Source organism: Apostichopus japonicus, chromosome 15 (assembly GCF_037975245.1).
Source record: "Apostichopus japonicus isolate 1M-3 chromosome 15, ASM3797524v1, whole genome shotgun sequence".
NCBI classification, from domain to species: domain Eukaryota; kingdom Metazoa; phylum Echinodermata; class Holothuroidea; order Aspidochirotida; family Stichopodidae; genus Apostichopus; species Apostichopus japonicus.
Genome location: NC_092575.1, coordinates 2,628,788 through 2,641,714, shown reverse-complemented (window position 1 = coordinate 2,641,714; position 12,927 = coordinate 2,628,788). Strand labels below are relative to the sequence as shown.

General features: G+C 36.2%; 1 protein-coding gene across 2 annotated transcripts in view; it reads right to left on the bottom strand.

Moving 5' to 3' along the window:
* LOC139980560 (E3 ubiquitin-protein ligase DTX4-like) overlaps positions 1-12,927 on the bottom strand; it is a 28,177-nt gene that overhangs the window by 12,772 nt on the left and 2,478 nt on the right. For both annotated transcript variants that reach the window (XM_071992287.1, XM_071992286.1), the window contains exons 3-4: positions 6,957-7,137; positions 5,842-5,918 (exon numbers count right to left, since the gene is read on the bottom strand). In XM_071992287.1, the coding sequence (XP_071848388.1) occupies positions 5,842-5,918; positions 6,957-7,137 (258 nt within the window). The remainder of the gene's footprint in view (positions 1-5,841; positions 5,919-6,956; positions 7,138-12,927) is intronic.

The following is a 12,927-nucleotide window of genomic DNA, read 5'->3' as shown; positions in this document are numbered from 1 at the left end:
CAGTTTGTCTGCACTGCCTCCTTTATAATGATCAAAGTAATAATGATAAATGATTTGCCAACAAAACATAATGCAAGCTTATCCCAGGAGGCTGTCTGGGTGTAGAATCTTCAAACCATTGAAAAACTCTTCTTGTCTCTATTAAACACACTATACAAGTATACATATTATCATAGTGTACTGAAGAAAACACACACTGGAAAACTGTATGTGTACTACATACATACATGTATACAGCTATGTAGACTGCTGTCAAGGGAGAACACAGTACTTACAGAAGGACAGCCATTACTGTGTGTACAGTATGGAACATATTAGACTGAATCTATGTGTACTGTATAGCTCTAAGTATGTACTGTAAAATCTATGTGTACCTATGTAGAGTCAGGAAAGAGGACATTGGCAGTTCACTATGTGTAACACAGATTCATTGGACAACATGTGTGTGTATAAAGCTAGGTACATGTAGACAGTGAAGGAAGAACACATAGGACATCCATTACTGTATGTATGTAACATACCATATTAGACTAAATCTATGTGTATACATAGCTCTATGTACAATGGAGAACACATCCATTACTGTATGTATGTAACATACCATATCAGACTGAATCTATGTGTATACATAGCTCTATGTACAATGGAGAACACATCCATTACTGTATCTATGTAACATACCATATTAGACTAAATCTATGTGTATACATAGCTCTATGTACAATGGAGAACACATCCATTACTGTATGTATGTAACATACCATATTAGACTGAATCTATGTGTATAGCTCTATGTACAATGGAGAACACATCCATTACTGTATGTATGTAACATACCATATCAGACTAAATCTATGTGTATACATAGCTCTATGTACAATGGAGAACACATCCATTACTGTATGTATGTAACATACCATATCAGACTAAATCTATGTGTATACATAGCTCTATGTACAATGGAGAACACATCCATTACTGTATGTATGTAACATACCATATCAGACTAAATCTATGTGTATACATAGCTCTATGTACAATGGAGAACACATAGGACATCCATTACTGTATGTATGTAACATACCATATTAGACTGAATCTATGTGTATAGCTCTATGTACAATGGAGAACACATCCATTACTGTATATATGTAACATACCATATCAGACTGAATCTATGTGTATACATAGCTCTATGTACAATGGAGAACACATCCATTACTGTATGTATGTAACATACCATATTAGACTAAATCTATGTGTATACATAGCTCTATGTACAATGGAGAACACATCCATTACTGTATGTATGTAACATACCATATCAGACTGAATCTATGTGTATAGCTCTATGTACAATGGAGAACACATCCATTACTGTATGTATGTAACATACCATATTAGACTAAATCTATGTGTATAGCTCTATGTACAATGGAGAACACATCCATTACTGTATGTATGTAACATACCATATCAGACTAAATCTATGTGTATAGCTCTATGTACAATGGAGAACACATCCATTACTGTATGTATGTAACATACCATATCAGACTGAATCTATGTGTATAGCTCTATGTACAATGGAGAACACATCCATTACTGTATGTTTGTAACATACCATATTAGACTAAATCTATGTGTATAGCTCTATGTACAATGGAGAACACATCCATTACTGTATGTATGTAACATACCATATCAGACTGAATCTAAAGCTACTGTAAATAAAATCATGATAGAGGAAATTTGCCCTTCAATGTGCATCTAACACAGATATGTTTTCACACCATTCACTGCCATTTGACCTAAGATCACTTTAACCCCCCTCCCCCCCCCCCCATAAGCTTTTCGGACAGACTAAGGTCATATGGTACAGTATACTGTAAGTGTTGTACTGTATTTTTCAGGGTTCATATCAATATCTGACTTTTTTTACGGAGATTAAATGCCACAGTAAATTTGCACAAAACACATATATAATGCTAATTTGTCAAAGCAAAAAAAAAAGTGATAACTTAACTTGTGACTTACAATATAGAAGGTACAGTATCTAAGGGGGGGGGGGGTATATTTCTTGCTACCTATTATCTTTTTAACACATTTGCTGACTTAAAGCCTTGCTGTATCAAGACATACTTATTAATACATAAATTACAAACATTTGTAATCCCCTATGTCAATCTGTACTTTATTATTTAATATTATTACGTAAACGTACATTGCCATTGAATTATGGATCCTAAACAAATTGTCCTTTGACAATTGTCTGCCAGAAAATGTCTGAGCTAGAAAATGTCAAACCATGAAAGTTTGCCCTCTAGCGTAGACCTTATCTCATCTTTGAGAGTTTCATCTTTTGGCATTTCAATTAGCTCTCTGAAACAAAACTGAGTGATACTCAGAGAACTGAAAACATGGAAAAGAATCTTACTGTAGTGCAGTGGCTGTTGGCACAGTTTATGCAATTTCTTTTTTAAACCACCGACCAAGAAGTTACGTCTTGAATGACTAAGAAGCATAGTTTACCTACAAGGAAAGCAATGAATGGGCACAAGGGTATCTCCTCATGAAGCCAAATTTGACTTCTTAACAAAATCTGCAGACAACCCCGGAATATTGTGTGACATATGGTTGAGATACTTTGGAAAGTGCACTTGTAGGTGGGTAGAGTGAGAGGAAGGGGAGGGGAGCTTGGGGAGGGAGAGGAGAAGGGGAGGGGAGTGAGAGAGGAGGGGACATTAACATTTAAAAAATATATATATATATATAATAACTAATCAGTCTCTTACACTTGGGACATTTGTTGTGTTAGCTTTTTATTTAAAAAAAGAAACCCTTTCATGTTCTCACTTTGCCACCTTCGAAAAGTACAACTTTACAACTGTCAAATTATCTCTATATCTCCATTAAACCTGATTGCGACACTTTTGGACACTTGAAGTATGCTTGTCCTTCTTTTCTCCGATCTCGATTCAATAAAGATACCGTCCAGGCCTGCAGCAGCAAGATCTTACCAATTGTCTGGCGCTCGATTACGATTGATTCTGTCATTGAGTGGCCAGGGTTCTGTACAGTATGCATGCAGCCAGTCTATATATAAACAATATATAGTAAATAGAGTGCAAAGGAATGAACTCACAGCCTAGCAGGCATACAGGTAGTCAATACTTGGACTAGTTTCACTATCTTCGCAAGTCGCCGGTGTAACAGAATTACTTTTGAATCAACACGCAAAGTCGCAACAGAAAGTGACTGCACAGAAGGGCCCGGTGTGTAAATTATGAGTCCATTATCGCATAGCAAAATACCGTGTAAAATGGTCAAATTGCTATACAGACTTTACAAAGGTGATATCACAGTTTTTTTCTTACACAGTAACTTTATATGCAACTTTAGTTTATATCCTGGGACAAACTTCAGAGCTTTCAAATATGCTACTGTATGTACACAAGATTTGAACACCATTTTTCCTTCCCAGACGTCTTGACAATATCGTGTATAGCTAATAGGGAGCAACGAAAATGATAGTTACAGTTAAAAAACAAAGGCTTTGACTACATTGTTAAGTAACCCCGTCAGTGAATAGACTGTAAAATAACTGCATTATACAATAGGCATACTATAGGCAAAGTCTCTTGTTAATTACATAAGTATTGATGTCAGTAAACTAACTATACTGGACAAATACATGTATATTTTAGTCTACGGTCTGGACATCTGAAATGAATTGTAACACAAGCTTTTGGGATCATTTGAAGATTAGACAGATTTTGTTACTACCAAAATAAATTTGAGATACACCTGAGAAATGTTCAAAATGATGTTGGTGAGTGAGTAAGAAAAGGAGAGGTGTGAAAGGTTGGGGTGGTAGGGCGAGGGTCGGGGGAGAGGGGGTAGTAACTGAAGTTCAGAGCCTGTTACAGTATTATATATGTCAGGTGACTGAATTTCATATAAATCTTTTCCTATACCAAAGATGCCAAAACGGTACTTTTCTTTTCCCATTGCGCATTAGTGTATACATTTCCAAGCTCTTTATCAATCTGTCAAACAATAACACCAAGACCATTTTGGACCCATAATGCTATAGGAAAGCTGAATAGGCATATATTTAAAAAAAAAAAAATTGTCTGGTTATCCAAGCTAAAGTTCAACTCACCTGAGATTTTTGTATCACTGATTTGAAAAGCAGAACTTCAAAATGAGAAACAAATATTTTCTTTGTATTTTGCTCAAATACAAGTAGACTTTGCTTTCTATTAATTGTGCGACATCTTATATATCCCCTGTGACTGAATACAGAGACCGATTAGGCTCACTGATTCCATTCTTCGATGTAAACTTGTAAAGTGTTACAGACTGTTATCAAAACCGTCCATTTGAACTCTTGATGTTGTGTACATACAGTACAGCCTGTTATTAATACAGTTAACTATTGTGGATTGAATACACACTGTACATACTGCACAATACATAACAACACTTTTCGGCAGTAAACTTGTGGTTGGAAGTGAAACAGTGATACAATGGTGCTTCTACAGTAGTTTGATTTTGCGTTTCAAGGACGTCTGCATGATTCGAATGATCATGAATATGCTAATATGATTAGCAAATTTCATACAGTTAACTATAATACCACAGAGGTGATACCACAGACAATTGCATGCAAAGATCAGTAAATTACAAGAGAGAGCAGGGTCGGCATGTTAACTGGGTTCTCCTTAATATGCCAGGCTCGTATTATCAGCATATATGAAGCAGCACTTATATAACTTTCATGTTTATATAATGGTATGCAGGAAGAAACATAAAACACATGACAGCTTATAAAATCCACTCTTTGATGTATTTTCTTGATATATAAAATATATAATTTCTTCTGAGTTACAAACAGTATATTTGACCTTGTGGAAAATGGCTGAAAATTGTGCCCTGGACAGTCCAGTGTACGAACGTGTTTTCCAATTTTTTTATTTTTATCAAATGTCATGATTTGTCACTGAAATAATATATTTTGTCAATGTTATTTTAATACTCCCCATACAATACCTACTGTATGTCATATTAGAATGTACAGTATCTGAATGCTTGCAATTAATATAGAAATGTTTGTATTACAGTATGTACAATATAATACAAACTTCCATCTTTGCTGTAGGCCAATAAATCAACCACTATTAACATGAGTAAGTTAATTACCATACAAGTGAGGTGCATACAAATGAAGTGTTCTGTATGTCTTTTAAAACAGTCAGTTGCTTGCTGATTCTTAACAACAATATTCATGTTGTTTTTTTTGTTGCTATCCCTGCACGAATGTTGGAGAAGCCTCCCAAGTTCTTATGGATTACAGCTTTAATGTCAGCAAGCTTCCAATCCAATATTTTAACTCAATTTGGAATTTTTTCATTTTAGAAAGTCATTTCAGATGGGAAAACCACATATTGCTCTTGGACGAGAAAACCCACTTTACTATGACCCTGCCAGGTATCGAACCTGATACCTCCCGATGGCCTAAGCCTCATTGCTTCAAATGCCACCGCCTTTTATCCACTCGGCCACAGCACCGGTATGGTGCTGTATGCAGCTGATACTTATAGTACTATCATAGTTATAATTTAAAGTCTGAAAAGCTCACTCAAATTTAGCAAGGTCTACTAAGCTCTAACAAAACCAATAATTTTTTTTTTAGCCTTTGAAGAAGATCCTGCTAGGATCGAAACATCAGGCCAAGTTACTTTTACACAAAACCAACAATTATCAGACAAAACAGAAAGAAAAAGTAGAAAGAAATGTAGTTTTTATTTGATTGTTTTCTTTCTTATAATTACTGACCTGTCATGACAGGACTGAGTCTTGGGCCGGCTTTATAAGCAGCTCTGGCTGTGATCTGGTTAGGTGTTGAATGCGATCTGTAAGAAGGAAACAGCTATGGTTCATAAACTGCACTGCACAACAATAGCTCACCATATAATACTATATACATACTGTACTGTATGTAATGTAGCATTTGTACAGTACACAGACTGAACCACGTTCAGTTTCCCCCTTTTGATAATCGAGTACGTGTATTGAAACGTCCGATCACGCTTCAAAACAAATAATGTTTCAAGACTATTTCTGTGTATATCAACATTGCAACAGCTAGAAATACTGTACCTCACTCAACATTCATGTGACTAGACAGGATGGGTTAGCTCACAAAGGGATAAGAAACAAAGAAAAAATAACAAGGGAGAGCAAATTTCCTTTCGCTTTGTCAGGAAAAAAATCGGGGATACAATTTTTGATGTAGTTTTGATGTAACTATTAATGGGTCTAACATTATATTTTTTTCATTGGCTGAATTTCCAACATCTCATTCTCTCCCTCCCCCCCCCCTGCCCGCCCCTTCTAAGTACAGTAAGTCCTGTTAATGATGCACATAGGTTGACATATTTCATAACAAATTAGTAAATGAGATTTGACAGCTACAGTAACTCAAATTGTAAAGGAGTTTGAACTGAAATTGACAAAAAGACAAAACAAAGGGATACAGTTTGCATGAAATTTTGTAGAATCTGATGGTTTCATAATAATGGAAAATTGTGACCACAGAATTTTGTTCGCTGGAATAAATTTTCCATTTAAGTAAAATCTACTGAATCTATGAGAAAAGGTGGTGCAACAGATTGAGTAAAATGCACATGGTGATTTTGAACAGACATTAAACAAAGTCCAAAGCCTCATAGATACCCTTTGAGTGGTAGCATGGGGGGGGGGGGGGGTGGGAGGACGGGGATCACTGACCTACAGAAGTGACTAATCAATAGGGTCACTGTAAAGAGCTTCAATTTTATTACACAGTTCACTCTAGGCAGGGTATAGACTGAGTGCTGTTGTTGTGAGGAGACAGGTAAAGCCAGCAAAGAAGCAAAGAAAAATAACAAACTTTTTGCAAAATACATTACCTGACCATTTTACTCGTCCCACTCTTTCGTGACTGGGCCAGACTGTCGATCTGGGAAGTAGTGGCACTGTGTGTCAGGGAGGTACTAGCGGTGGTGCCGAGATTCGTAGAAGCCGGGGGAAAGGTCGTTGACAGGTCATCAGGTACACTCACAGTTCTGGAAACAATTTCCTTCTGTTTTTCTGTAAAACAAAAAAAATGACAAATTGCATCCATGGCAATATCCACATATAGATCTATTGGTGTTTATTACACGATTAAACACTTTTAAAAGTTAACACCCCTGGAAGTTTAATATTGTAAATATCCAATTTATGATTAAATAGATTCCAAAACATTTCAGTTGCATGCATCTGTCCTCCAAACTCCTCGAAGAACACGCTAGAAAACTGTCTGTACACTTGCATATAAACATACATACACCCATACATGCACACATGTCACATACACACATACATGCCTACATACACACATACATACTGTACTGTACATACTCTTATTGACCCACAAGCAGTTTCCAACGTAATGAAAAATAATACAGATCCGATACACTTTTTACAGACATGAGTTTCCGAAAAAGAGTGAATATTTTCAAAAAGTCTAGTTTCACTCTGTATATATTTAGTTGTAACTACAATTTCTAGATCTATTAAGTTACCTGCAATGTGCTCAAATTTGGAGACAGTGAGTTAAAGTATTATTATGACATCGAGTATATTACATATTCAATGAAATTTATACGTTTCCAGTTGCCGTACAGTATCTTAGTCAGATCTGTAATCCCAACACTCGTTTTTGTCTAGTGCCAACTCGAATTGTAAATCTCCACTTCAAGAGGTACAGTATATTTCAATCCTGTCAAGTAATAGCCAACTAAAGCTCGGTTTAAAGCATTCCACGTCAAGTTTTACTTGACCACAGCAAACAGCGAGTACAGTACTAGCCAGTGTTTGTACACATGCACTTAAAAAACCACTTGTGATTGTCAAAACTCTGAAAGGTCAAGTTGTTCTAAACTTGTATCATACAGTATATAAATTGACGAAACGACCATTTCATGCAAAAAGGAATTTTTTATTTTCTTCTTTTGACATCTTTTAAAATTTTAACAGGACATGAAAAATGCAGGGCTGATAATACAGTGAATTTGCACTGTACAGTTAGTCACTTTTTGGAAAGTAAAAATGAAAAAAAAAAAGGTTACAGAAATGTTGAAATATGGATTTACTGTACAGTTCTGGTTTAGAACTGGTGCACTGTGGGATGGAAAGCAACTGCACTGTAGTGCTGGTCTACTGTCCACATCATATCATTGATATACAATCTATTTGGTCAGATTGACTTCTTCGAGGAAATTACTGGGGAACAACTTTTTTCCAGTATCGCATCGCAACAATTCTATCCTAAATCAAATCAAATTCTTATTAAGTGCAAAGATATATATCACAGTTAATGTCCATGTAGTCCGATCTAAATTTATAGTAAATCAAAGGTTTATACAGAGCTACTGTACAGACTACTGTAGTGTAATGCAGTACAGGACTGTAAAAATGTACGGTGGTACACTGTAACTTGCAACTTTGAAAAGCATAATTATACAGTACTCCTGTACGTACAGTATGCTCTGCACTGCAGTTGTGTATTGCTCTGTTTGACTATATAATACAATTTACAAACAAATACTAATTAAATTTTATTTACTCTATGTAGTATATATTTTATTGTGTATTTTTAAATTTTTTTTTAAACTTAACCAATATTATACATCCATAATATATCGTAAGTTTGTTGAAATGTAAGCAGTATTTTGCACATGTATATACATTGTGATGGGTGGGGGGTGGGGGAGATTTAGCACCTTATTTAGTTACATCAATCACTTATAATTTACAAGTTGTAAATGTACAGTAAACAGTAACACATGACACATAACTTCTTCCTGTTAACTGTGCAAACTGTTGTAACCTATAGATTTGTACTAGAGTGCATCATGTGGATGGCAGTTTAAGTGCAGTGGTATAGAGGAGACCAGAAGATGTAAGAGGAGCAAGGTAACCATAGTAAGGACAGTACTTGTACACATAGGTATATTACCCCTCATTATAGAATGCCAGCCTACAGTACAGTAGATCTATGTGGGTAGCAACCATAAGTACTACCATACTGTACTTACTGTAGTCTACTATACAAAGGTACAGTACAGCTAGCAACCATAAATACTACCATGTACATACTTAGTGTACTAAACAAAGGTACAGTACTTAGATCTATGTTAGGCTAGCAACCATAAATACTACCATACTGTACTTAGTGTACTATACTGTACAAAGGTACAGTAGATCTATGTGTGGCTAGCAACCAAAGGTACTACCATACTGTACTTAGTGTACTACAAAGGAATCACCAAACCATACCTGGTTCGGGGATAATATACCAGAGATGACGCTCACCTATCTCTAGTCTACATCATATATGCACTTTCTTCTACCTAATCTACTGACTTGGTAGCCTTTTAGCACTGTGCCCCTGCCCCCACCCCACAACCACAACCGGAGAAGAATGTAGATCATTCGATTCAACACAATTCAAAGCCGGAAGGTTTACCCCCCCCCCCCTCTGTAGTCTGTGCAGCACTGCCACTTACTGTGTTGTGGCGGGACTCATCGTAATAAACATACTGTACAGTGCCCTATGAATGTATTACAGTGTTATTCATTTGCTCCATTAATCTTTAGTGTGAAACATTAAGTCGTTCATTTACATCGTGGAGTGTATCTAGAAGTTGCAAGTTGGTATTAAACACTAAATCATATATTAGGCCAGTTCCATGAAAAACGATGAAATAATCGGTAACTGACATCGTCCCGAGTGTCACATGAACTAATTTGTATTTGGTAATAACCGTCATAACTGTATTTGGTAAATACCGTATTTGGTAATAACCGATTATATAACATATAATCTGTGGAACACTGTAAATGCATCACAGGATTCACACTCACACAGTATCTGAAGCATTCAGTACAGTAGAATAGTAATGTGGAAACCAGCACCACACCATTCACCAACATAGTAGTCCGATCCAATTCATTCTTTCGAATATATAAATTAACAAAACTCCAACATACATCACTTAAAATCTATACTTGACTTAACACTAGTACAGTATACAAAAGCCATATAAATCCCATCCCACCACTCTAGATTCATTTACATGAGAGATCAGTTATTTATTGATGGGATAAATTGTCAGTTTTTTTTTATTGAAATCCATATTTCTCCAAAGGATTTTCAAATGCTGGGCTTGAGGCAACATTTTCTGTAGTTCTTTCAAAAAGGGTTTGCTCACCATATCTATTGTACAGTGAGACATCATGGAAAACTTAAAAAACTGTATGAGACTCAGTCCTGAATCTGAGCTTTTATATTACAGTAGAGTACTATACAGTAGGCTGGTTTGGGCCTACAGTACTGTACAGTAGGCTGGTTTGGGCCTACAGTACAGTACTACTACATACAACTGACTACCGCGTATACAGTGTGCATAGTGTACAGTATAATACTACTAGTTCATTATCATGGATCTACTGTATGTAGCTGATCAATGCTGCCCCCAATTTCACTAGAACTTTACGTTAACAATGGATCAAAATTGGTTTAAATGATGGAATTTGACTTGTGGCAGTTTTAATGTCCATGTTACACTTTGCAACAAAGCTCAGACACATCATAAATGTGTAACACAGTATATATTGTAGCTGTACTAGTTACTGTATATTGTAATATTATGTATTACAACACCTAATTGTATTCTGGTCATTTGATTGGTCAATTGCTCGTTGATTGCATGCAAAATCCGCTCTATTCCACTCTATGAAATAGAACCATGGGTTATTCTTTTTGGTAGCACTTTTTTCAATGGTAAGAGAGCAGAGAAACCTGTCTGTTCAAAACAATCTGTTGCATGAGTGCATTTTACCCATCTAATATGTTGTATAAAACAAATAATGAATGGTTTCCATTCGTGCAATAGTGCAAATATTTTATTCGTTGAAAGATGTAACACATTCCATGCAACTCGGCTGCGCCTCGTTGAATGGAACATGCCATCTTTCAACTCATGAAATATTTGCACTATTGCACGAATGGAAACCATTCATTATTTGTATACTGAACGGTACATACAGTCTACACAAAGAAACCTAAATACCTGTAGAGATACTGAAGTGTGTTCTAGCACGATCAAAGCTTCACTGACCGTAAATGTACGAATTCACCCCAATGTGCTACGTAACGTTAGCAGACGGTAAGTTAATTTGTCTTACAAATTACCAAAGGGTATCAGGCTGTTTGGGATAATTATGAAAATCAAGGCATGCTTTGAACAATTTTACCCACATACAAACATTGTATGAATTTTTGACGAGAATGTTTACTAGATTTAATTTATTGTAAAATGAAGTATAAATATTTTTTGTCTTTGAATACAAAGTTTCGAAATTCGGATAGTTTAAAACAAAGTTGAGATTTTTGATAGGGACATTGGGAGGTCTACAGTCTAGCTGTTGGACTGTGTGCTTGTTTCTATCTTCATTTTAATGAGGACGTTGGTGCTACCACAAGGTGTCACAGATCACGCCTTTTAAAACACAACTGGTGCGACTTAGTGACAATAACACACACCAGTTCAGTTCTCTGCAAACTGATATTTTGCAACGCTACAGTAGTTTGTGTTCAAGGGTACAAACGTGTTGACTTTAACAATTCAAAATACTCTGTTGTACAGTAACTGAACCTGTATATTTTTCTACCGAAGTAAATTATCGATTGGGGAACAGGAAGTGCAACAGCTCATGGTAGACATGGGATACTTATTCCTATACAGTACTGTTAACGTCGCTTTTTTTAATGTGCAGTAATGTCACTGTTGTTCCAAAACCATTGGTTATTTGCAGTACTTTGTGCAGGCTGTATTAAAGAAAATTCATTACTGTTCATGAAATTGTATGGATGGAAACTGGTATTAAAGGTGGAAGGGAACAGGAAGGAGGTGAGGCCGTGTGTGTGTGTGGGAGGGGGGAGGGGAGAGAGGGGGAACAGCGCTTAAATTTACAGTCGTACCAGACGACCAAAATAACTGTCGGGCAACCAAAACTTGTCAAATCGTGATGTACTGGTTGCTCAGAGGACAGCCCAAAAAAATTAAGAATAAAAAGAGATGGATCAGTGTTAGTGAATGAGACACCTTTGAACAGGAAAAGAGGTCAGAAAGTATTTTGACACATTCAATACGAAAACAGTGTATCATGATTTCAACTCAAACAAACTGGAACTAAATCGCCTTCTACTGTAGCCAAGTACAGCTTTTGTTTACAAACAATCACAGCGCTTCCTTGTTTGGAACTGGATGCTCATTACTTTCATGGCGGCTCTGTGGATGAGTGCACTCAAGCGTGATTGATATGCAGGCTGCATAATGAGCAGTGGTGTGCTGCCGGCTGGGCCGACAATGAAATTTGCCAGCCTCCCCTTAGTCATTGATCACTTCCATGAAGTTCAGTACCGTCCAGCATACAGTAGCTCTTATTTTTGGAATATAAGTTTCCAGTCCCTGTTAAGCCCAAAAGTATACTGTAGTTAAGTCTGTTCAAAACTGACAAAAAGGTATTATTAAGTTTATGCATGTATGTTTAATACAGTATATACATCTCAACATTGTACCTTTAGTTCCTTGTTATTCCTTGGTACGTAGTTTTCAATAGCCATTCAGTATTTCACAAACAAATCTTACAGTCGATTACTTTACAGTGCTCATAGTAAATTATACAGTACACAGATACTATTACTGGATATGTACAGTTACTGTAGTAACTGTACTGTACTGTACTGCATGTACTGTATTGTAAATGTACTGTAGTACATAATGTACAGTGCTGTATACTTTCCTCAAGAATTTACAATGTAAAGGAGAA